We start from the raw sequence: 26,308 nt of genomic DNA, 5'->3' as shown, positions 1-26,308 counted from the left end.
TTCCTCTATAGTCTGTGGCTTTGGAAACTTTAGGGTGCAGTCAAGTTGGGCTTTTGGGCTCTTGTCTGGACCATAAGGGCTAAAAGTTTACCATTTTATTTATGAGAAACCTGAGATTCTTAGAAAATTAATGGATTCTAGCCAAATTTAAGGGCTCTAAGAAAAACAGTGACCTTTCTGAGACTCACATATAAAACTGAGAGCATTTGCTCTCAACTTGTGTTGTAGTCAATTTGATAACTGTTACTCCTATCACTGGTTTCATTAATGGCAGATCCTGTTTACTCTTTTACAGAAGTTTAAAACAGATTTACAGAGAGGCTCAGGGATTGACATTTCTTCAGCTGTTAGTACATATTATTAAGCAGTCACCAAACTGAAACTATCTCTCCTTCCTCTTTCGGGTATAGAGAATAGATCCACCCTCTTACCTTTTGCGCAGCAACTTTCAACCCCTGTTTTCTTTGTACTCTAAAAGAGGCAGAAACAAAAATTCTGGGCTTTTTTCAGGCATTTTGATCTTTTAACACAGCTTCATGCACTGTGTATTTCAGTGCACAGAAAAGATTGTAAAAGAATGTAAATGTATGTGGTTTGAATACTGGGTTAAAATAGAAAATATTCTATTTCACGGAATAGTAGGGTAATTACTACAATACTGCATCAGATTACTGTAAAAATACTTAATGCTCCCTGCTGCATACATAATGTTTTAGTTAAATTATCTACTGTGTTTATATTATAAGCCAAGAAAGTCATACATATAAAACTTTGCTTGTTTGAATAATAGATTTTTCTGCTTTCCAATTGATGTAGAGTAAGCAATTTATCAGTGATTGAAGTTCCCAACTAATGGAAAATTATAGTTTGGGGTGAGAAATCTGATTAATTGTGAAGACATTCAAGCAAATGTAACATCAAATAAGTGCAGCTATTTATTGAATAAAGCTCTCGAACTGAGAACTAAGCAACAGGAAGGGAGTGTTCGGTAGGTATTTAACAGCTCTTTAGTGTCTGTTTTGTACTTCCAGCATCAAAACAAGGTGTAAGTTTTCTTTCAATTGGGCCGCTGTGGGAAAGAATTGCTACTGCAATTTGTGCTCTCTGCTTGACTCAAATGAAAAGCACACCACATATCAACATTTCCTTCTCGTAATACAATTAAAGCTGCGCAGGTCGTGCTACAAGGCAGGAATGGCTTAATGAACTCCAGGTGGCAATTTGCAGTGAAAGCCCATCAGCTGGTATGACGTGCCTTTTGTTCATTTGGCTGGCCAATTTAGCTTATATAACACCAAGATAAAAAGTTCCCCCGGGATTATTGCCAATTTAGATGGTCTGAAAGGTATCTTGCTTCATTCCCCTCCTTTGTGTGAGATATTAAGAAGATACTACCTATTGCAACCTGTTCCAGAGCAGCAGCATCACCTTAGAGTGCAGTTTTCCCACAGGATCACAGTGAGGTCAGCAAAGCTGAAGGTTGGTCACAAAGGGTAGATTTTGACCTAAAATAGAGATTATATGGATGCTTGACATGGTCTTGATTGCTCTTTGGGTAGTTCCATTCTGTTTCTACTACTGGAACACAGTTTCTAAATTCTTACTTCCCTCCTGTAGGCAGTTGAATTTGCATTTCCTGTGTAAGGGGAAAGGGAAGCTGCTCCTGTTTAAACAAACACATGGAGATTGACTGGACAGAAAATATTTGATTCTCCTCGTTGTCAATGTGCAATAGAAAAAAAAATTATGTTTATTGGTTTGTCATCTTTGGGCATTTTCATGTCTGCATTATGGTCATGGTATTTGTTGTTAAGTATTTATTCTCAGTCTTGCTAGTAAAATAGTTTTTCCACAGTTTGTGTGTTCTACTTAAATGTAATTATCAATACTTTGATACAAGAGAACTGAACGGGTTGTCAATCATATTTAAGGTCAGGTCTTTTGTTCTATAAAAATTCATCACTTTGTAGATGTAGTCAAAACATTTATATAGCAAGGTCTTTCTGAACTGAAAATGAGTCCCAGAGGGGATCTCTCGGTGTACCAGAGAGCCTGAAAGAAATTGGAACCCATGTTATTCTGAAAATCACTGCTGGTTTACCCCTGCTGAAGTGTCTGAAGTAGCTGGAGACTGGCTCAAGTGTTGCAGGGAGGGATTGTGGCCTGGGCTGGCTGATACACTGGACTAAGAATTATTTATAGACAGAAGGAACAGCTTTGGTTTATGAAAAGAATGACAGTGCTCGTGTACAGGAAAGAAATATGGGCCATTGGCATGGAGGCAGAACTTTGAGTGTGGGGTATTTCATGGAGCCCACTGGAATCAGGATGGCTGATGGTCAGCAGTGACAAGAAACTGCTCATTGTGCATATTTGACACAGAATCAGGAATAGCTGTAGCAGCTTTTGTGGTGTTGTTTTGAGGTAATGTCATAGGCGATACTACGAAGTGGTTTGTGAAGGTTTCCAGTTAAAAGTGCAGCTCTCTTTGAAACCTTAGGAACTGGTCATAAGAAAAGAAGTATAATCTGCTGCTGAAAGTAAGTTCCTTACAAAATCACTGGAGATAAGTGAAAGATAAGAATGAAATGGATTTAAATTCTCTGAAACTGTAACTCTTTTTACCTGGAAACCACAAAATAGGCATATTTTATTATTTCAGTGCTTTTTTTGTTCTGTAAGGTTATGATCATTAGCATTGCTTATATAGAACATCCTAGATACACAGAATCCCCCAGGCACATCACAACCATCTTGTATTTCATGTGCATGTGAGTGAGCTTTGAAATTGAGCAAGGTTTTCATACTAAAAAATACAATATAGAAAATTGGATAATTACACAGGTTTAAAATAGAAGTAGTTCACAAAATGTGTATTCACTAAGCTGACTTGTTCTAAAGGAAACTTAGATTACATTTCATTTTGACTCATAGAAATTTGAGTATTAGTAATCTTTCATGCTTCAGTAATAAGATCCAGGTAGCTGCAGATCAGAAGGTGCCAAGAATGGTCACGAGTGAGGAAAGCTCTAGGCTGGGTCAGATTTGCTGCCTTCAGCAAAACTGTTGCATCTCTTGGCCACTGTGAGAATGGCTGACTAAACACAGAACCTTTCTCCTGACTAGAGTTTTGCAGGTTTTCTGCAGTTTTTAATAACAGTTTTGCAGATCTTTAGCTTAAAGGCAAGTTAAGTGAGAAGGAATCACTTTTACCCTAATTTTGGCAGTGAAGGTAGTAGTTGGCTTAGGATCATTACAGAACCAGCAGATGTAGCCTCTGATAGTGTCTTGACAGACAAACCTATTTTCTGTTGTTTTTCAGAGAGATAAAATGTCAAATCAAGCCTTTTAAATATCACAGAAGTAAAGTTCAAGAAATAATTCACAAATATCTTTTGAGCATTAAATATGTAAACCTTCTCTCTGTGTTCCTTTTTGAGATGTTACTTTTAAGCCTTCTATCTAGTTCAGTGTTCCGAGCTTTTTTACTGAGTATTATTCAAGAGTGAGATTTACAGCAATCTTTTCCACCTTCACTGTTTCATGAGCATTTTCCTTTTGAATTCAGGAACACAGGAAGCCATTGCAATGTGTCTGCACGTAGAGACAAAACAAGGTGTCAACGAAACCTTGTGTGACAATTCCAAGAGACCACCACCAATGACTCGTACTTGCAACATGAAGCTTTGCCCTCCGAGGTACATTGTAATAATGAAACCATGTCGTGGCAAAGAAGTGGTTAATATGACTTACATAAACATTGGCTTTCTCAGAAAAGGTTTGGATTGCAGAACTGTGGTCATGCTTTGGGATGAAATTTCACTACTTCTGTTTTAAACGAGGTTTTGGGATTGGGGTGTTTTTTTGGTCTTGTTCACTCCTTTTCCACTCTTCACATCCCACTAATAAAATAGGGGACATTTTCTGAAATAAATCTCTTCCGTGTTGAATATTTGCCAGAGTTGGAGAAAGAGCCTTAACTCTTCTAGTGGTAGAAAGAAAATTTTCAGGATATTTCATGAAGAAACAGAATATTTACTTTCTATCCTTACCAAATGATGAAAAAATTAGTTCAGGATTAAAATGTACCTTCATTTAATGCTTCTTTAGTAGCCCCACAAAGTTCTTATGGCTTCTTATGTTTATTTGGAGATTCTGGGGAAAGAAGAAACCCATTCGAAATTCAAGAAAACCTCTAGTTCATTTGGTCACTTGAAAGGGCCATATGTGAAATTTTGACGTGCACTGCTGTATTTACCCACTTTTGATCTCTGACATCCCTGATCCTTTGCATATTGTTCTATGTGTTTGCAGAAACCTGCTCTTGCTAAATGTAGGCAAGAAGTTAACAGGAACAGGATGTTTTGTAGAAAACATATACACATTTAAAGGAAGTTTTGCAAATCTATTTACATGTTTATGTTTATAAATGTAAACATCAGCAGGTTGCCAACAGGCTGCTTTTTTAGAGGAGCACTCCGAAAGGAAATGTCAGAATTTGTCTGAAAATTACTCTTTATTAGTTAATAACTTCTGCATTTGCTTGTTACCTGCAAGTTTTTAAATCCAATTTATAATCCTGTGTTTCAGCCAAACCGAAGGGGTGTTTTAGCCATCGATCAATAACTGTGCATGCAGTCGTGTTTTTTGCTAGGCCCTGTTTGGGCAGGATTGCTCCTTCCCCAGTCTGAGGTGTGTTGCTGAAAGGTGATCCTTTGGCTGTGTTGTTGGAATAGGTGGCAAAGCGGCCCCTGGAGACGCTGCTCGGCGACCTGTGGCGTTGGGATACAGACACGAGACGTGTCCTGCCAGCAGCCCGGAGGATCTGCTGTTGCTGCTGAAGAGTGCAAAGACCAAAAGCCTCATTCATTACAAGCTTGTAACCAGATTGATTGTCCTCCTGTTTGGCACGTTGAGGAATGGCAGCAGGTATGGCTGGGTTACGGAAGAAGTTTAAATGTGCTCCTCTGGACAGGGACTTGAAACGCTATAGTACAGAAGGCAGTTCCCCACCTTCTGTATGGAAGTGTTTCAGCTTATGTCCTTAGAACAAACTAACCCAGGGTCAAAAGTGCTGCTTTTGACTGTTGTGCCAGTGGGTAGTCACAGGATGTCCTTTTTAAGATTTCAGAAGGATATCAGTTACTCCAGGCATCATCTCTCTCTCTGTGCTCTACGAACACAATAACCTGCTTTTTTCTTCTTTTTCCTTGTAACTTTTTTCTTTTTTCTCTTTTCTCTTTTTTTTTTTTCTTTTTGTGTCTCAAGGGCAGTTTCCTAAGCTCCCACCAGATATATTAACTGGTGAGGGACATAGGCATATCTTTGTGTAAGATGCATGTTTTTCTTCAAGATTTGTACTACTTGCTTGCATCTAGGTAGTAGATTTGATTTTTGAGCTCAAGTTCTCATCATCTCTAATATATTAAATATTTTAACAGAAGAATTTTTTGTGCTGCTCGATTTTTTAATTGAAAGTAGATGTTATTTTTCGAGGGGGGAGGGTGAAACTTGCAGTGTTTGAATACCACAGCAGTGTGATGGTGAGCACAGATGTCCATGCAGGAGTACGTGCTATGTTTTGTTCTTCTCCTCAGTGTTCACGTACTTGTGGAGGAGGGATTCAGACCCGCAAAGTGTACTGTAAGCAGCTGTTGACAGATGGAAGTTTCCTGAAACACTCTGATGACACCTGCCAGGAACCTAAATTGCCGACCAGTAAACCATGTGCAAAAATTGATTGTCCTCCTCAGTTGGTCTTTGGAGAATGGTCCAAGGTGAGCAAACCTCAGCAATGGTGAACCAAAACCCTCAACGGCAACGTGAGACCTAAAGATTTCTGCTTGGGTGAATAAGCTGTTTGGAGCAATAAATTGACAGGGCAGCTGAAGGTTTCACAAGGCATGTGCCTGCACTAAACTGTTCATGCAGTTGCTGTTCATCCATGCCTACAAATCAGACTGATCACAGCCGCTGCCCTGAGTGGTGTTTCAGTGGCTGAAGGACAGAGTGTAAAGCACAGCATTCATTCTACCAGACGTGTTTACCTATCAATTATTTCGTGAGACAACTTCCAAAAAGCAAATCTTTGCATTATTCTGGAATGTGTCCTCCTTTCATGTTTAATGCAAGCTTGCTACCACTTCCCATTCAAGAAGATTTAGAAAAATGAATTTAGAAGCTGCAATTACAGGTCAAGGCAATATGAGATCAGACAGAGGGCTGATAGACTTGACAAGACCTGTTTTAGAACCTACTGAATTGTTTCTCTCATACTAGATCTCATTGCTCTGTTCTGCCCGTGGTTGGACATAAAGAAATACTGGTCTGTTATTTTAATTCTTGAGTTGCTTACTGGAAAAACTCTTTTTATTCATATTGTCTGGAAAAGTGGAAGTAGTCTAATAACTATATAACACAAGGATTCATATGAAGCAGAGCATGTGCACTCCCTCTCAGAACTAAAAATTAAAAAACACCACAACAAAACAAACTAGTTTAAAATTAGCATGTGTGGTATGGGACACCAAGCTTAGCTTGTCTGTATCCTTCCTTTCACAGTGCTCAGTAAGCTGTGGTGTTGGAATCCAGAGAAGGAAACCTACCTGCCAAAACCTAACAGCAAAGGGCCAGTATGTCACATTAAATGGATCAATGTGTAGTGGTCTGTCTCCTTCACTGCTTGTAAGGTCTTGTCAGATGAATGCCTGCAACAGTAAGTATGTTACTTTATCTAGTTTCTTGCTGATTTGGAATGACCTATTTAAAAAGAGAAATCTGTATACATGTAAATTCACTCATGTGCCTACACTTACACAACATTACTAATCTGGCACAAACTGTCATAATTGCTAGGCCAGTAATAACATGATTTTTTTTTTTCCTGCCAGTTAGAAACATAGGTTATTGTATCAAGAAGCAGTTTTTGAATACATTTTAAGGTACATAGCTCTCACCTTCATATTTACCCATATTTGATCTGATTTTTCCTTTATAATTTACTCTATTCAAACTAAAAAAAATCCATAAATTGACTATAAATTACAAAAGGCATTAGAAAAGATAAGAATCCAGTTCTGCCTTGTCTTTTCACTGTACATTTGTATTACACTGGACATTTCGCTTAGCGTGGTGGAATTCAAAACCTGAAACTCTGTGCCAGTGATTTTCAGTATAATTTCTATCTTTCCTTGAAGAAATTGGAATCCCAGTCTCATGAGCTTTGCAGGAAGTAAGGACAGTACAGGAACTTCTCAAATAATCCAATATTTTGTTACTGTCTATATAAAACCTTTTTAGAAAGATTGTCAGTAGAAATTGTACAATTGGGCACAGTTGGGTTACGATACTGGTGGTAGTTGCATGTGTGTAACACCAGTGGAAATACCTCACTGATACAGAGTATGTTCAGTTACAGACACTAATTTTGAATAGACAGTTCTAAATGCAGGTTCCTTGTGTCTGAACCTGTGCTCCTTTTCCTTTATAAAGGAGAGCATTGGTTTGCAGGTTTGGGGAGCAGGATGCTGAGAAGAAAGGAAGCAGAGCTTTTATTTTTGAGTTGGGGGAAAACCAAAAGTCTTCATCAATGGCCTGATTTTTGCTCACAGATCAGATAGATATGTTTTGACCCAACTCATAGTACTGTCAAGAAATAGCTACTTTATACATTTTGAAGCTTTGCTTTAAATATTATTCACAAAACAAAATAAGAAATAGAATAATTACTGATTCATACATAATATGAAACTTCTTTTCCTGGCCTGCATTTCAGATTAACATGCCAAAATCCTGAGGTTCAAAACTCCACTTTAAATAAAGCCCTGTGGACTTTCAGGAATGTCCTTGGCATAAGGTTTAATAAAATATTTTGAGCTGCATATCTATCTGAATTTAATTAATTGTGGATAGTTGAATGGCAGTGTAGCTGATTTGCAAATTGCTTAGCTCAGACTGATATAAAAGTTACAATGTCAGCTTCCAGCACAAGAGAGCAGGACAGTGGACTGCAGAGGGAAGCCATCAAACTGGATGGATGCAAATTGAAGTCACAAAGAGAATCACTGCCATCTCCTTCCACGTCCACAGCCCTTTGGAGTGAAGGAGCCCTCTCAGCTCAGATTTGCCTGGCAACACTCCTGTCAGGAGGGCAGGGGAAGGTGTGAGGCATGTCTGTACCCATAGCTCCAGTTTGGCTCTTGCAGAAGGAGCCAGGGCAGGAGCAGCAGCAGGCTTTGGATTCACAGGAACATACAGGATGGGCATCTCCTCCTCCTGCAGCTGTGGGTTCAAGTTGCCTTGAGGTTGGAGTGAGTAGAAGGCAGGAACAGAGGATGGCCTTAGGATGGGCAGGCAGTGAGCTCAGTGAGATCTACATGGAGTGATGTGGGCTGAGTGAGGAGCAGTGTGGGGTGGGGTGTGGGGGTGTGTGCTTTTGGGTGTTCTTGCCTTTGTGAGTGGTTTCTGAATGTGCCTCCTTGAGATGGTGCTTCTGTGGCTCTAATCAGTGCCTTCTTTTTTACTGTCTCATGACAGTGCTGAGTCATTTTAGACTTTTACCCTGAGACTAGTAATCGTAGCTGTTTTCTGACTTAATAGTGCTTATTAAGTAGAAACATTCCTGACTCTGGGCTCTGAGAAAGAGGAAATAACAGCAGTCTAGCCCTGAGGTCACCAGGACCTGAAACCCAGCTGAAGCTGTTCAGGACTGTTGGAGGTCACAGATGCAGATGGATTTGTATCAGGTGATAATGAGGTCCAATGGTTCCAGCAAGCAGGATTTACCTTTACTCTCGCCCTCTGTTACCTCAGCAGCTGCAAGATTGGATGACACTAAGGATCCAGAGAATGCACACTTATGTAGCCTCATGCATTCATATGACCTTATGTATTTGTATGGCCTGCCATCCACAACTCTGAACTTTGTTTCACACCGAGCCTTGCTCACCAGTCACCAGTAAAACTAAACACACCCTTTAGCATTGAACTGCTAATGGGAGTTAGTGGTCTGTCTTTTTTTAAAAAATGAAATGGATGAGACTTGTTAACATATTTATAAGTATGCACTGGGTTTAATTCCATGTTGGAATAACTAGTGTAAACAGACCACAGCCTGAAGTATTTTAATTTGTGTGTTTAAAGTTACACTTACTGTGTCTGCAAGTTGGATTTTGGAAATGGAAGATCTAATACTGGAATGCTTCCCTGAAAATAAATATTTGGGATCCAATAACTTATTAAAAACAGGACGCTACTTTAATAATTTTTGTATACTGAGTGCCTAAAGCAATTTATTTGTTGTACCATGTGAAATGGTTGAGGGAACCATGTATCTGGATAACAAATCCCAATTTAAAAGCTGTGTAATTTTGAAACCATGATATCCCCACAGGTCTGAACTCATTACCCAAAACATTGAAAATAACCATTTTGTTTTATAAGCATGAGAATGTACTCTAGGGTGTAGTTCCTACAGTGTACACACTTATTGAATGCTTGAAGCATTTAGCTTTTCACCTATTTCTTCACAATGTATTTGAAGCACATATATATGTAAGAGGCATGCAGCTTTTCAAATATCATTTGTGTGCCATCAAGGTAGTTGTCTTTATATTTAAGTACCTACCAAATGGAATAGTAGTACTGATTTCAGACGCAGACATGCTGAGAAGTGTTTTGATCTGTGTGTCCATTTCCTGGCTCATCAGCTCATTCTGCAGGCTCTGAGTTTTCTCTCTGTCACATACCAAAAGGCTGGGTCACCAAACACAATTGGGTTGTTTTTTTGCACCAACATCAGTGTTTCCTGACTCTTCCCATCTGTCCAATGTCACCTTGCATGGAAGAGCTCAGAAGTTCGTGCCCTTGCTCCACACCTCCTCCTGCAGTGCTTTGTTCCCTACCTGCCCAGTGCTCTCAGTCAGATTAGTTCTGCTGATCAAAGCAGGGCACAGTGGTTGCCAGCAGTGAGTCAGCACAGTGGTATCCAAAACATTGCAGTCCCCAGTGTGCCTACCCAGGCACTGCTGGGAAAGCCTTTTTGGTGGTATTCGTCCAGGCAGCTCCCTAGAAACCTTCCAGCATCCCGGTGCCTGCAGTACAGTGGAGGAGGAGCTTTGTAATACCCAGTGTCTCCATACCCAGCCTGCATGAAACTTTGTGCTGTTATTGCCTGCTTTTGTCAGTCCATCTGATTACTGTATTCAGCCTCTCAAATTTTTGCCTTATTTCTCTATTTCCTCCCTTCCCCCCCTCCTTTCTTGGCACAACACTGTGAGCAACTCATCTTTCAACCCAAAGAAATTACCCTCAGCCAGTGATTACAGGGTGGCTTTGCCTTCTACATGTACTGTGTCTTCACTGACTGTTTCTGTCACCTCCTGCATCGCTATCAGTTTGGCTTGACTCAGACAACCAGCAGGGCCAGCCAGCAATTTGAATCACAGTCAAGGGGAACCTTGCTTTCTGGATAGGTTTTGTTTCATTTAGGTCATTCTGCACTCAACAGTGCTCAAATGTGGGGAAACAGATAATATGTTCATGTTTTTTTTTGATTCAGTTTTTTCATTCCCATCATGCCTAGCCTTTCTGAGGCAGCAATAGGAAGTATATAGGTAATAAAACCATAATAGGATCATATATGGAATAATATATAATACACGTATATATACATTTACATATGTGTGCACCATCTACATCCTTCATATAGGTATATGTTGCCTGTATCCTTTCATTGTTAAGAGATTTGGGAAAGAAGCAATAGAATTCTTGGCTGGAGCAGCGGAATGTTATGGTTTCGTATTGTTCATATTTTTGCATTTTTGAGGCTCAGATAAAAGCTCTGCATGTTGCAGTCTGACCTGAACAAAGTCAGGAAAAGCTCTGTGAAGTATTCTGTGAAAAGCAGATTTTATAAGCATGACTGCCAATGATTAGATGCTTTTCAACACTTTGTTTTCTTGCAGAGATTAAACCTAAGCTTCCAGGAAAGTTTTCTGCCCATGGACCTCAGATTGTCAGTATTCATCGAGTCTATATTCAAACAAGACAAGAGAAGCGCATTAATTTTACCATAGGGAGCCGAGCCTACTTACTTCCCAAAACATCTGTTGTAATTAAGTGCCCTGTACGAAGGTTCCAGAAATCACTTATCCGTTGGGAGAAAGATGGACAAGTCTTACAAAACTCCAAAAGACTTGGCATCACTAAGTCAGGCTCGCTGAAAATACACTGTCTGGAAGCTACTGATATTGGTGTGTACAGGTGTATTGCAGGCTCTGTGCATGAAACTTTTGTCCTCAAACTCATTGGTACTGACAACAGACTGATAGAACCACCAGCCCTTAGAAAACATGCCAGTGAGACCGGTAATGCAGATCACAACGAGGCCAACAGCTTTGGGGCCAAATGGCATAAAATGAGCAAAATGTGGCAAATGTGGAGTAAGAAGAACGAGCTCTATCTGGGTGACAGGCAAGTAAACGATCAGCCGTTCCTTCGAACCCTCGAAAGCTTTGGGAGTAATTCAGCAGAAGATTTCAGCTCCCATGAGTTCAAGAACAAGCGCCTGGAGGCGGCGGTTCTGCAGGGCGCCTACAGCATGGACACCGTGCAGTTTGAGGAGCTGATAAGGAACATGAGTCAGCTCATTGAAACGGGAGAAGTCAGTGATGACTTGGCATCCCAGATCATTTACCAGTTGATTGCTGAGTTATCTAGGCCTCCACAACCAACTACCGAAAAGTGGAAGGGGGCCCAGGATGAGAAACTTGCCTCAAAACTCGCAGGCAAATCGCCAAACGAATCCGAGCGTTTCGGCACAAAAACAGTTGATAAGTTAATGTTTGACCAGAAGGTTCCAGTTATTATGAGGCAAAAGGAAATTCCTCGAGTTTCCCTCAACAAAACAGTAACTGTAAGAATTGGAAATACAGTTTTTCTGACCAAGAATACTGGGACTGTCAATCTACTGTGTGAAACAGCTGGTACTAGTGAAGTGAAGTATACTTGGACAAAAGATGGCGAGACATTAAAAGCCTCTGAGAAGTAAGTAAATAGCTTCTCTTTTACTTTTGACGGACTTATGTTCCTTTTGACTGTGAAAATCCCCCCTGCTGTGCAATATTAGAACATATCTCATAAAAATGAAATAAACATGACCACTGGGCCTTCCATCTTTTTAGTAAAGTAATTTATTTTTGTTCTTTCAAGTGTCTGTCATGTTGTTTGGCTTTACTAACATCCAGGTGTTTGTGCTTTCCCTGATATTATGTGGGAGGATAGACTTTTTTTACAAGGTGAAGTGTTTTGGATGTCCTGATTTTGTGATCTGCCTTAAGTATTTCATCTGTGTCAGAAAAAGGGCAGATTTATCCTCAAATTAGGAAGCCTATTGGATTTGTTCAGATACCAAATACAGTGGGAACACATTAAAAACATCTGCCACGATATAGATGAAAATAAGTCTTAACTCCTAACCATTTTAAGAAAGAAAAATATCACTGGTATCCTCACCATCCTTCAACACAGTAAATGTTTAGGTATAACTGGAGCTGCATAACTTCAATTGAAAAAGATAAAATGAGCTTCTGTGGATTTTTTTTTTTTCAATAGTTTAAAATGTTTCTGTTGAGGTCAGTGAAATACACAACAATAAAAAACCTATATTACCATCATGTTTGAGTGCTATACCTGAAGAACAAATACATCAAGAGTGTGTAATAGTCAGATATTTGCTCAAGACTGAGCAAATACTTATACTTCATTGCTGATAAATTAGAATCTCACCTGATAATATTAACATTGACTTCGTGTGTGAGCCTCTTGGAATTACAGCTAGCTCTTGAGTAATGTAAAAAACGATTCTGAAATGATAAAGGCGCTTTTGGATATTTCTCAACATACTTAACTGATTAAATGCACTGCCAAGAAAAATATACTTCTGCAGAGCTATCAATTAAAGCAAAGACACCAAAACCAAGCCATTTTAAAAAGTGAAAATGTTTTTGGAACCATGTAGCTCCCACCAGTTCTATTTATTTTATGAAATATGCATAATTTTCCATTAATTTATTGCAAGTGAACCTTTGATTTTTTTGGATATGATGGTGTTTTGTTTATTCACAAGTGTGTTTGCTTCCTAATTTTAGCTCAGACTGATATTCTTTCACTTAAGGCGTATATTAGCAAAGTAGGTTTATTTCCTATTTTTTTGCCAGTAAGATTTCTTGTACACAAATCCACATATATGTGTGTGGACTCAAAAACCAGTGACATCAATAGTGTTGCATCTGAAAAAGAGTGCGAGGAGGTAAATGGCTGTTTATGTTTCAGGTTTGTAAAGAGTGATGTACTTGAGCCATGCACGAGAGGGTTTGTTTTTCTGAGATGCAAGTATTTTTAATTTTATTTTTTGTGAATCTGTTTTGTAAGTGTACTCAGTGAGGGAAAATGCCAGGTGTGCAGGGTTTTTTGGATTCAGTGAGTATAGGGTAAGTCATGAACTTTAGCACTGAGAAAGGGAACAAGGGAGAAGTATTTTTATTTTCAGACTCTTCCCCAGCTTGTGATGCTTTCTCTAATATTTTGCCCCTCAGAGGGCAGGCCAGGTATTCAAGACACCTGTGAGGTTTTGGTGAAATATTTTAGCTTCAATGAGGGTACTAAAAAAAGCCCCAACAATCCCAACCCCACAGTAATCTGAAGTTGGACCATATACCTTTGAATGTCCCAATCCTGCTGAAAACCAAGCTTGCTGTGGAGAGATCGATTCTTGCCAAGCCTAATACTTTTAATTGTGGTATTCTGATTTATTCATGCTGTTGTTCCCAAGGGACCCTGGTTTGTAGTAGTAAACCCACTGTCCTTTCAAGGCCTGCAACTAGGACACAGCTTTGTAGAAGAAGGAGATGTGAAGAATCTTCCATGTGTTTATCCCTGAGCATCTCCATCTGTCACCAAGGAGGAGGCAGATCTGTTACTGTGTGTCCTGCTCTAGAACAGTAAACTCCTAAAAAGGACTTTTGCTGCTGTATCTGTAAGTCTTGCAAGAACATTCAGCGGGGTTTGACCCAGGGTAATAACCCCTGTATTTCCTTGATTATTCTGCAGAGTGATCCTGGACACCATTGGAAAAGTGCAGATTCGGAACCCTACCCAAAGGGAACTTGGCACATATGGATGTCTGGTTGTTAATGACTTTGGGTTTGATATAGAAACATCAGTGCTATTGCGTGCAGGTAAGACTGTAGCATCTGCAGAACTGAGCTTTTATATATATATATACTTGCATATATATGTGTGTGTGTGTATAAATATAAATATATAAGAAATCATCCCCACTGCCATGTGAAATAGTTTATTTTATTGGCAATCCATGAAACTCTGCCTGATTTAACAGGCATCAATGAGATGGTCTTGTTGCTCTAAGTGCTCTAAAACCACAACAGGTGTGAGTTCAGTCTGTCCATATCTATCCCACCTGTATTTTCTGGCTGCTGCAAAGTGAATTCTGTTCCAAACATAATGAATTCAAATACAGGATCTATATTTATAAGCCAAATAAAGCTTTTAAAATTTATTATCCCTTTAATTTCAAAGAGATTCCTGTCATCTTGTCCTCTGTGTTAAATGTGACAAATCTGGAAGCCAGAAGTTTCTCAGCAGTTGTTGGAGATACAATCATGCCAAGAATTGGAGCAAATATTATGATTGAGTGTCCAGTGAAAGGTAAGCAAAGAACTGCACTGACATTCCTTGTAATGTTGGAATCGGAAGTTTACCTTATATCTTGAAATAAATTACCAGTGAAGGCAGAAAATCATTGATCATTAGTCTTTTTTTATTAAGCATGTCACCCACACCAGACCTATTTCTTTTCTGCCTGTCACTTCAATTTACACACATATGTTCAGAGTTTCCTTTAAAACTGCTTTTCTTTTCGTGAACTGGTCTAGGCCTCCACCGTGGAGCTTAAAAGCCCACCAGAGTGCAGGACTATCTTGCTGCAATAGCAAGCATGGCCAGCTGACTTGCTCATCAGAGAACTTTCCTTATCCCTGTTTGAGATGCACATATGTCTAGACTATTGTTAAAACTGAAAATGAAATCTCCAGCCGTAGCTTAATAGAACTTAAAACCTGACAGTGAAGTAAACTTACCTTTTAGAGCCATCAGTCTGCAGCTGCAGCAAGAAAACAAAGAACAGTGCCGAACTGTGAGAGCATACAGATATTTTTCTAGCTCAGCATCTGTGGAGGAGCATTTATGTTGGTCAGAACTTATGTGCATTAAGCAGTTCACTGCTTCATTTCATTTTCCAGTCCTTTATGCTGGAAAGGTAGATATTTTCCTTTTAATCTTATCATTGCTATCTTTTAAGTTTAAAGGGTAAGATTTAACTCACTGCGGCAATATTCTGTCAAATATTTAATAAGCTGAGCTCAGCCTTTTGTGAAGATGATGTGTGAAAGTGCTGATAATCACAAACACTGCAACTGAGTGCAAAGAGCAGCCTCAGAGCAGCCAGAATGCCGCTCACATTTGTGCTACTGGGAGGTGCAGATCAGAAGGGTGTTGATACTGAACCAGGGTAGTGATAGAAATATATGTATGCAAATAACTCTGCACACAATAGTGGCGCCAGGCTGACATATATTAGGACATGTGGCTCTGCTATTCACCGTTGTACCAAGGCTAATTCTTTGATGAAGTAATATTTTCCAACTATAGTTTGGCAACTCCATGTATAACTGACCTACATCTCAAATTCAGCAGAGAGTTCATGTCACACTGTTAATATTAATATGGTTAGGATGGGTAAGCAGTTAGCAATTTAAATATAAATTAATATTTTCACATGGGACTTTAGATTTCCAAATGCTTCAGAATTGTGTATATTCATGAGCCAAACTTTAGTTATGCTGAGACACCAGTGTTGACTTAAAAAATGATTTATCTAATTGCTTTATTTCCTGTCATTGCCAAGGAAGTAAGTATTGCTGTTTGTGAATAAAATAGAGCTTGCATGTCTTAAAATGTCACTAAGTCTAGAAGCAGAAAAACTTTTGCAATGATGTAAGAAGATTTTTCCTGTTCTCCTTTCCTTTAATAAAAAGTAATAAACCACTGACTTCAGAAGATTGAACTTAATAGCACCTTATGCTAATACGTTTGTCTGATAGATGGGACCCAAAAATATGTCCATTTGCAGAGTAGGAGGATGAGAACTTTGTTGTGAATGCTGACAAAGCATCATGTGAATGATCAGACAAACAAGAGTTTGAATAAGAAAAGAATACTGATGTTTCTATGCACTCCAAAAGTTCCTACAAACAGGCAGTGTGAATGTTCAAGAACCTTTTATCATTGTCATACATGTTGATTTACAGGAATGATCTCTTGCATTCTTGGAGGAATAGCCCACTGCAAACCCTTGCAAGTAATATCTGGAGTAAAAGTGCCATTGGACAGTGATCAAATGTGACTGTTTGTCATCTGAGGATCTCTTAGAGTCACCTGTAAAAGTAATTGAAAGAGCCTTTCTTTTAGTGTCAGGGACACCTTGACTAGATCTGGAGCAGTTCTTTCTCACTGCCCTTCCTCCTGATTGCTCAGAGACAGGGATGTGTTTTCTCTGTGGATGACGACTTCTCTGCCTGTCCCAAGTCTTTGTGTTCTCCATGTTCTGCTCCGTGCTTGTTCAGGATCCTTCTACACAGACATTACTCATGCAGATTTCTCTGTGGTGTCATGCAGATACATTTGATCTTTTGGCCTCTCGCTATCCCACAAAACAGTTCTCCACAAGATGAACCATCTAATGAATAAGGTGTCTGTGTGTGTGAAGAGTATTAGTGTCATGCCAGTAGCAGAATTCTTAACTTACTTTTGAATTTCTTGGCCGCAATGACTTCTGAAGGTTTTTGGTTGTTTTTTTTTTTTCTGTAGGATAAATAACCTAAAGTACTTTTTAGAGTTGTTCAATCCCTAGTTTCCTCTGGGAATAAATCTACACATTGAAGATGTAAAGATTAATATTCTGTGAGGTGTTGGCCTGTTGAGTAAAGGGTTTTTCTCTTTTTCATTGTTACTGATTTGATTCTTTTGTCCTTTTGAAAGCTTTTCTTGCACACTCCAAAAATCACATTGAGATTGAAAAAAGCCTTTGAAATGCTGAAGAGCAGTGTATCCTAATAAACAGAAGAGCATCAAAGAACAGACTAAGAAAAGTTAGCTGAACTGCTGAAGCTGATGGTATCGCTTTCTTTTCTCTTTTCAATTTATAACTAAACTATTTTTCCACTAATTATAATAAACTCACTTTTATAGCTCCCACACGAGCATACACTAGGAGATATTCATGGCAGTCTGGATAGATTCATATTCCATTCTTACAGCCAAGAGCTTTTCAATCAACACACATGGTATAAATATCAATACTGATTGCTCCAAATTGCTCTTGGATAACATTTATTGTATTTGCAGAAAAGATCACTTTGTGATTATTGCGAAAATAAACTAAAACTGTCAGACTCCATTTATTGTAAAACCTTTGAAAGTTCTAAGTTGAAAGTAAAATAGGGGAGAAAGTGGAATTACGTATAAAATGTGCATTGTCTGCCACTTGCTGGTGAGAGAGTGGAAGTGACACACACTGAACTGAGGTTGTTTATACTTTACATTGCAGCTCTGAAATATCTTGGCACAGAGGCCTTGAAGAGCAGAAACTCCGTCTTCATCCAAATTCTGCATTCCTATGAATACATTTTGGCACTCTAATAATAACATACTGGTAAAAAATTGTGAGAAATACACAAAACCTGTTGTATCTTTTTGCACAGAAATTTCACAAAGGTGGACTAACTACTTGGTGTCAGTATTGGAACTTGAAACAGGTCCAGAAAAATCAAGATTTTGATTTTCCATCTGTTCCTTCATTTACCCACACTATTCCAAATGTAACTTTGATGCTATTCTTTGTCTTCTATGCTTAACTCCTAAGAAGACACCAGTGAAGAAATATAGCAGTTTAATACGTAGGATTCTGGCTCTTCATTTCTTTTAGGTTTTTTGTGTGTTCTAAAAGATATTAATAATAGATTCCAAAAGTTTGAAGGGGTGAGTAGAGATTTATTTTACAAGGAAGGAATGGCAGTATTTATAATATAAGGAATATATTTTCCTCTTAGGCTTTTTACAGTAAGTGCATCTACTTTAGAGTTTTTGTTTGGATCAGACATAATAGGGAAGGACTCACAGATGTACTTCAGAAGCTTAATTGTGCTTTGCTATGTGTTTTTTAACAGTCTGAGAACCTGAAAACTCAATCCCTTTGGATATACCTAAACTCACACCCTTTGGATGTGCCTGGGGACTATGCCTATCATTTTCCCAGTATTAATGGACAGTATGTCCAAGGGTCCAGGCAAGATTCACCAAGTGGTCCAAAGCAATCCTCATCCCAGCACTCATCAAGAGTGCTTTGGGACCTCGGTACCTACTGTGTCTCTTTAAAAGCACATTCCTAAGGTCCTTCACTACTTTCTGATGTAGATGTAGCCTACAGACTTCAGGGAGGAGGGGGGAAAACAAAAATTGAAATGGTTTATAGCATTGCTTTTTTTCTCTCACAGCTTTGCTAATTGGGGGAATTTCCTTTAAATTCCTAATTCATGGGGGGTTAAGATGGGTTGCGTCAGAGTAAAATTTCAAATGCTTCCTACTTCAATTTGCAAAAAAACTGTCAAGAAGTTCCCTAGGCAAAGTTTAACATAATCTAATAGTGTAAAGGAAGAGGCTCGCTGGTTAGCAGCTGATTGAATGACTGAGAGGAACAAGTGGTCAAATTTACTGTGGAGAGAGGGTAGGGTACCCCAAAGACTGTTCTAGTATTTGTGATTCTCAGCATTTTTGTAGAAGTTCTCAAAAAGAATGCAAGCAGTTAGTTGACTACAGCTTTAAAGAATGAAGATTTATACAGGCTAATTGGATCTAAAGCTCTGCAAAGAGTTGCGGCAGGATCACACAAGTCATGTTTAATGAGGGCAAAGGGTGTTCTGAATTGATATTGTAGAATAAATGTACACATAGAGCAAGTAATTCTAAAGACAGACATACAGACGTGTCTGTACCTGAAGACTGTCACTCAGAGAAAGATCTGTGGAGTCATGGTGGGTAGTTCCATGGGAACACCAGCACACTTGATGGGTTCTGGTCATAAAGGCAATTCAAAGCTAATGACAGAGGAATGGATGGAAGAATAGAAAATATAAACTGGCCATTGCTTAAAGCTCTGGTGAATTCTGTTTGCAGCTTGTTAATCTCATCTCAAAAACTATATATTAGTGCTGGACGAGGTAGAGAGGAGAGCACTATTGGAGGAAATAGGCTTGATGGTCTGAGGGCTGCTTCTGGTCCTGGAACATAGGAAAGTATATTGAGGAGGAGTCATTCCATAAGTGCCATGACTTTTGTACTCTGCCTACACATCCCCAGGTGCCCATCAATGGACAATAAGTGCTTTTAATTGGACTTCAGGTCTAACTAAGGGTAGCAATTCCTCTGTTGTTCTTTAATTTCTGATGAAATTATATTTTCCAAGTCCCCGCATGTGTATGTACTTTATGATGATAAATGTCTGAGTCCTTGGTGATACAGCACTGTTATTCAGTAAAGTGAAAGTATAATTTCCACAGTTGGGCAGAACAGTCTCTGCTAACAGTGCTGAATTGTGGAACTGCCCTAATGAACACCAACCAAGTCGTTGTTGGGGGTCGACTGCAGAATTCAGTCTAGCAATCATTAGTTGCCTTGCTTTAAGTGCCTGATTTTGAAAAATATTAGCCTTAAACTTCTGCAGCTGGAAAAAAGATCAAGTTCTCTTTGAGATGACAGCCAGAGAACTAAACAGAACCCGACAGAGCTGTAGTAAGAGTGGGACAAGAAGGGGTCTTGTTGGGGAACCCCTCTAAGGAGGTCACCAGATGTCGGTAAGAATATCTAAATCCTGCCAGATGCTGCTACCACCTAGGAAGAGGGGCTGGTAGGAAGCAGGAGAGGTAATAGCTTTGAAAGATTGTGAGAGAGAGGGCAGGTTGGGGGATCACACCGAGTGCCGGAATGTCTCACGCTGGTGCTCTATCCAAGGCTGTTATTCCTGGTGAAGTGGGCAAGATTCATACTGGTAATTTCAGTAGCAGCAGGGTTTAGGCTTTTTAGGGTTCATTAGAAGTTGATTGTCCGACCATAATTCAGGTGAATATGAAGGCAGTTTATGAGAGAAAATATGAAGATGTATCAGTCAAAGCAATTGCTTTGTAAGTGCACTGGAGGTGTTAGTGAGTGTAGGATAAATAATAGTCAGATGACATTCGTTGTGTGTATTGCTGACGCAGAAGTGTTTCCTCTGAAAGTTGACATGCAAATTTAGCCTCTGAAATTAGGTAAACTTTTAGTGAAGTGCAGCGAAATGTGCTTTGTGCCAGCACAGTTCTGCCTTGCTCTTGAATGGGAAATACAGAATACTTTATGAGATTCTACATAGCTGGGGGAAAAATTTTTGAAGACATATCCAATGTTTTAGAGCAACTAGTTAGTAGGCCAAGATTTTTATGGTGTGTAATATTTCACAGGGCTTTCAAGGTTGGAGGAAATTTGTTTTTGAACACTGAATATTTTAAGGGCACCCTATGGTGCAGATTCCTTTTTTTTCCCCTTCTTTTAAACACGTGTTTTGCAGTCCTATCCGGAGCTGGACTTTTTTTCCATAACATTTGCTGTCCCAGGGCCACTCATGGCTTTTTTCATGGAACATTGAGTATCGTAGATCTGCTCCAGTGCTAGTGGAAAATAACCTGTGTTTGAGGTCAGAAAAATAGATTAAGCTAATTTTAAAGTTTTATAGCCACTTAGGTCTATAGTAGAAATTTTTAAGAGGATTTAGATCCGTCGCAACGGTAAGATTTGCATTTTTAAGGTTTTTCTAAGACTAAGAAGGCCTGATTTCAGGAATGCATCTTTGTCAATGAAGGACAATAACAGCCATCTTTAATTTTGAGTATGTGTTTAATTGCATTCCCTGATAGGAATGGATTTAGTCTTATGCCTAAGTGCTTTCCTGGCTTGGAGCTGTAGAATATGATTGTTTGATTCTGTTATTATCTGAATCCAGTGATAGATCTCCCATTTGAATCACTGAGATCTATATTGCACTCAGGGACTCTGAACCTTTGGCATTTTGGGGAGTTGGTACCTTTGGGATCATCCTCAGCTGCATCTGTGTGGAGATGGAGTAGAAAGGAAACAAAGGCGGCTACAGGCTATTTCCTACCTCTTCCCCTTTCCATTCTGTCTGGGCATTAAACCACGAATTCTTCAGCTTAAAAGTCTTCTTGCTACAATTATGTGATGGAAAAGGCTCTCAAAGACAGGGTGAAAGTTATTTTTGTTCATTTAAAGTCCCTGTGTAAATCAACCTGTGTGTAAGGGAGAGTTAACCATCCACAGTAGAATTCAACCTTGTGCACAAGACAAACTCCTCTGTAAAGTCCTAAAAATATGTCCCAAAGCTTAAATATAATTTCAGGTCCTTTAAGAAAATAAAAGAAAACAAAAACTTGGGTTTGGCTTATTTTTGCTTAGTTTAGTTTCTACTTGGATAAGAAAACAGTACTTAAAACTCTTAAGGTTTTATTTACATGAGTACTAAAGGGTAAAGAAGAGGTTTTAGACCTTAACTACTTACCTAGAGAAAAAAAGAGGTTTTTTAGTGTTTTGATGGTATGCTTGAACTCTGTCCTGTAGTTTCTGTGTAGGAAAATTGGTGTTTTTCACAGTGCTACTGTAAGAGTCTTGTCACAAGAGGAATGTGGGAATTGTGTACTTTGCCTGCTTTCTCACAAGAGCTGATAGATGACACTTAACTCAGTGTGCAGTGCAGTGTGCATTCCAGTAGGAAGGAAAAATCTTATCTCGGGAGCAGTAAATATGGAGTCTAATTTCTAAAAGAGAAGCACTGAAAATCTGCACGATGGAAGTTTTTTCCACCTGAAGTGTGCTAATGGTGACTGGGGCTGTGCTCTGTGGTGGGTTATGAGATGGAGTTTGATGCAAAACACCCTTAAACTGAAAGGTAAATGCAAACCTAAAAATATTTTTTGTAAGTGTCCTCCAACAGTAAGGGTTTCTCCTGATAGGAATTCTAGAAGCATCCAGAGACCTTGAAATGCATGTGCTACTTTGCCGAGGAGTGCAAAGGAGTTGGACTACAGGGGTCTCTCTTCTCCAGCTTTCTCTCTTTAATCCATTTTTAGGGTGTCTCTTAGGAGATGTGATAGCACTGTACCATCAGCCTTTTTTCTGACTGATTTCTCTCTGGATGCACAACTCTGAAAGATTCATGTTGTGTTTGTGCCCTGTAGTTTTGGGTTCCCCTGAAAAGTTAGAGGCCCCTGATTTCTGATGTACAGCTGTGTCCTAACTGCAGAGTGTGCAGAGTCTTGTCCCCCTCTCATGCCTTCATGCTCTACTCCAGCCTGTAATCAGTCCCCAAACTCTTCTCTGAAAGGAATCTTCCTGTTATTCCTTAGCTCAGGGCTCAAGCTGAGGATTTGCTTTAATACTCTTAATGACAACCTAACCAAAAGCCCATGAAAAGGTCACAGAAGGAGCTTAATTGCAAATACCAGTTGTTTTTAAGAAGATAATCCAACATCTCTCAGTCTCACTTTCAGATAGTGATACTGTTTTTCTTATCCATGTAATAAAAAGGTTTTGGGAAAAAAATAGAACCATGAAGTGCAAAATCTTGCAGGGTCCTCAAAATTATTGTGAAGAGGCCAGCTCAGAGGGGCTCAGCACACAGTTCACATAACAATTATTAGCTCCTGGATAAAAAACTTCACGATAATTTTGGCTAAAATACCATGGAGGAGTGTTGTAATTATCCCCACTACTATTTACAGCTCAAGCAGCTCACCTTTATGGATGTACACTGGAGGTATCCAGGTAACATCAACTCCACTTCAAAATGACAGCATGTGATAACTGTGTATAATGCATTAGTGTTGGTTTTTTCTGTGATTTAACTGATCATTTTCCATGGGTTCCCCACACACAGGCTCTTTCCCTGTAAGTGCCAGCACCCCAAAGATCGCTTGGGTGGATTCACTGTGCATGACAGATGGACTGGCTGCTGGGCTGTTGTGCAGGGCTCTGGCTGCACTTCTGCTCCTCAGACCTTGAGTTTATGTTTATGTGCTCACATTACTCACTTGAGTAAGGGCCTGATTTACTCGTGTGTGTGTGGTATTACTCGCTTGTTTCCCCTAAAGAGAAACATATACAGCTCTTTGGAGAAACAAAGAGGAATCATTTGCTATAACTTGAGTGTGAGGTATGTGACAGATAGGCAATTTTGAACTTAAAATGAGTGGCAAAGCTATTCTGCAGATTTCTGCAAACTGAACTCCAGGTTTTAAAAGGCTCTACATATCTCTGAATGGGACATGGCTAGAAGAATAGAGACATGGCTATTTTTCTGGGATAAACTCTAGGATACAAACCATGTTTGGAAGACAAATATCTTACTTTAGTTAAATCCCTGGAATGAGCTCCATTTCTAAATGCTGTTGTGAGAGCAGGGGAAGGACTGTATCCCGGGGTTATACTGGGCTGATGTTTGATAGACGCTCAGGTTAAAAGTTTAAATTTGAACCATTCCAAACGTTTTTGTGTTTTGTGGAATTTGACTTTAAACCTTTTTACTTTAGTTCCATCTCAACTGTGCTGCTCCTGGCTTCTTTTTGGCTCTGATTGCTCTGCTGGGTTTTGGTGCCGGTGAGGTTGGTCTGGCTGCAAACCTCTAGGCCTTAGATTTAAACAGCTCAGCATCCTCATACCAACTCCTCAGCCCATCTGCATAGTAACTATATACTCCTGAATGGCCATGGAAAGTACACTGTAAAGGAAAAATATGTCTGAGAATGATACACTTTAGCCAGAAAGCTGGGGTAAAATGGAAAAAAGACCCTTAAAACAAGACCTTGTCCTAATTCCAAAAAGATTTTTCAAAGTGGCATAAAGCTTTTTCTGGAAACTTGAAAAATAACCTGGGTTTTGGACCCCTGTGCACTCTGCAGATCTGTACTTTGTTTTATGCAGCTTCCTTCAGTTAAATACAAATCTACATGGGTTTAAAAGCACTGAACAGCTGCTAAATTGTCTAGAATAAAATCTGTGATTGTGCAGAAGAGTGTTTCTCTCTGCTACCTTTCTAGACAAAATGGCGAGGGGAGCTTTTTCCTTCTGTGAAATAGCAGATTCCAAAAAATATGTCTGGTTCCTATTACAGCAAAGGAAAAACTTGAGGTGTGCATTGGAAGTGCTAAGCCAGTGATTGAAATGCTAAAGTTGTTCCTAAAGGCCATTCCACATCATGAAGACATCATCTGTAAAGTAATACTGCACAATGATCTGTGAAGAGAGGAGTCTGAATTAGCACTGGATGTGGCTGGAACTGCCAAATGTCCAAAATTTGGGTCGGCTTCTGTAGCAGAACCTGTTTTGGTAGTCTTCAGTGAGCACTGACCATTGTATTTAGCAAAAAAAAGAGTTCAAATGAAAGACAGTTTATCTGCTCTGACTTGCCTCTTGCCTGCACCTTTGTGCACCTCTGCAACTGCTCACTGTGCCACGTACATCAGCCTACCCAGTGACTTCCCGAGGATTTCGGAACATGGAAAGAGCATTTCTGCTGCAGCAGCTCAACCAGAGCACAAGCAATGAGGTGTCTGATTTGCCAACTAGCAAAATATCTTTTTAAAGTCAAACGTTTGAGGAACGTAAAACAGTAGAAGTCCTCCCACTGGTACTGTGCCAGTGGAAAAATCATCTCATTAAAAATAAATGTCCAGAGTACTTTGTTGATTAAAATTTAAAATGACAAGTTATCTGCAAATGCTGAGGTTCTCACAGCTCAAGAGTTACAGCAGGCATGATGATAGACCTTTGGTTTTCTATGCCGTGATAACTGAGATTGCTTAACAGCTGAGCCCCTCTTTCTCTTCTCTTTTCACTGTTGTTACTTGATGTATAGATCACATCTGCAACTTGGAGAGGTTTTCAGGAGTTTTTTGGCATAAATTGGCCACATGTATTTTCTAATCTAATTGATAAATACATCCTTTTTTTTTTTCTTTAGTAGAAATATTTTTCCCCATTTATTTTTCTTTCTTTTTGATCAGAAATTGAATATTCATTTGTTCCTTCATGTCTTTTGAGAGACAAGTTGAATGTAAAGGGTCTGTGCAGATCTTTGCATCAACTGGCCCTGACTGGGTTTAATGGTCTCACATCTTGTTCAGCAGCAAGACACGTGAGCACATTGCTTTTGTAGAACTGGTAGCAGTTTTTAGAGTTGTCTGTGAACTTGGCTTTACAGTACTTTAATTTTAACCTTAATCTTAGTGGGATGCTGAATTACTAGGAAGGCTCACAACTGAGAAGTTTTCTTGTGAGTGCAAAAAGTGCTTGTTTTGCTGCAATGTTTTTATTTTGGTTTTTCCCCCCTGTGAAATGACAATGGAAACCCAGGATTCTTGGATGTTAGGGTATCAGTTAGCAATATAAGCCCTACCGTTTATCTCTCACAATAAATGCTTTAATTACTTGCATTTTAAAGGTGTTCCACAACCAAACATAACATGGTTGAAGAAGAAAGACGTTCTACAAGTCAATTCTTTCTTGGTTTTGAATGGCTCTTTATTTCTGAGGAATGTTTCCTATGAAGATGCAGGAATATACACCTGCAGAGCAACTAATGCTCTCGGAAAAGCTGAAGCTGCATCTGTTCTCCAAATGACTGGTAAGTGCTAAATGAGAATTCCTTACTGATAACAACAGGGAGACAGTTTATAATCAAAATTTAACAATAAAATAGTTGGGGGGATACTTAGCACTTTATTAGGAATTTGGAATTTTTGATTGCATCTGACTCCCTGGGATCCGTTCTTTATTTTGTGTTTCCTGTAATATGGATCTATGTACAGACAGTTTGACTCTTCACTTCAAGGTTATTTCATCTTCTTGCTTCCAGGCAACAAATATCAGCCCTTAAACCAGCTGACACATTAGAAATTAAATCCACTGTCATCTTACATTGTTCCTCGTGCTTTTATCTAGGGAAACAGGGCAGGCTTGAGTATTAAGAAAATCTGCAGGGAAATGCAGGAAAATGAAAGCAAAGACTGGTTTTGGGATTTGGTTTTTTGTTTTGTTTGCTGTGTTGGGGGTTTTAATTATAGAGGCCAAT

The 26,308-nt window shown here is 39.2% G+C and overlaps 1 protein-coding gene across 6 annotated transcripts in view; it reads left to right on the top strand.

The window, feature by feature from the left end:
• ADAMTSL3 (ADAMTS like 3) overlaps window positions 1–26,308 on the top strand; it is a 173,475-nt gene that overhangs the window by 134,900 nt on the left and 12,267 nt on the right. For all 6 annotated transcript variants that reach the window (XM_027644164.1, XM_027644165.1, XM_027644163.1 and 3 more), the window contains 8 exons: window positions 3,569–3,698; window positions 4,737–4,929; window positions 5,598–5,777; window positions 6,562–6,715; window positions 10,965–12,045; window positions 14,110–14,237; window positions 14,599–14,727; window positions 25,679–25,861. In XM_027644164.1, the coding sequence (XP_027499965.1) occupies window positions 3,569–3,698; window positions 4,737–4,929; window positions 5,598–5,777; window positions 6,562–6,715; window positions 10,965–12,045; window positions 14,110–14,237; window positions 14,599–14,727; window positions 25,679–25,861 (2,178 nt within the window). The remainder of the gene's footprint in view (window positions 1–3,568; window positions 3,699–4,736; window positions 4,930–5,597; window positions 5,778–6,561; window positions 6,716–10,964; window positions 12,046–14,109; window positions 14,238–14,598; window positions 14,728–25,678; window positions 25,862–26,308) is intronic.

The sequence above is a fragment of the Corapipo altera genome, unplaced genomic scaffold (assembly GCF_003945725.1).
Source record: "Corapipo altera isolate COAL_440 unplaced genomic scaffold, ASM394572v1 50, whole genome shotgun sequence".
NCBI classification, from domain to species: Eukaryota; Metazoa; Chordata; class Aves; order Passeriformes; family Pipridae; genus Corapipo; species Corapipo altera.
The sequence above is the reverse complement of the archived record's forward strand: the minus strand, read 5'-3'. Positions and strand labels throughout refer to the sequence as shown.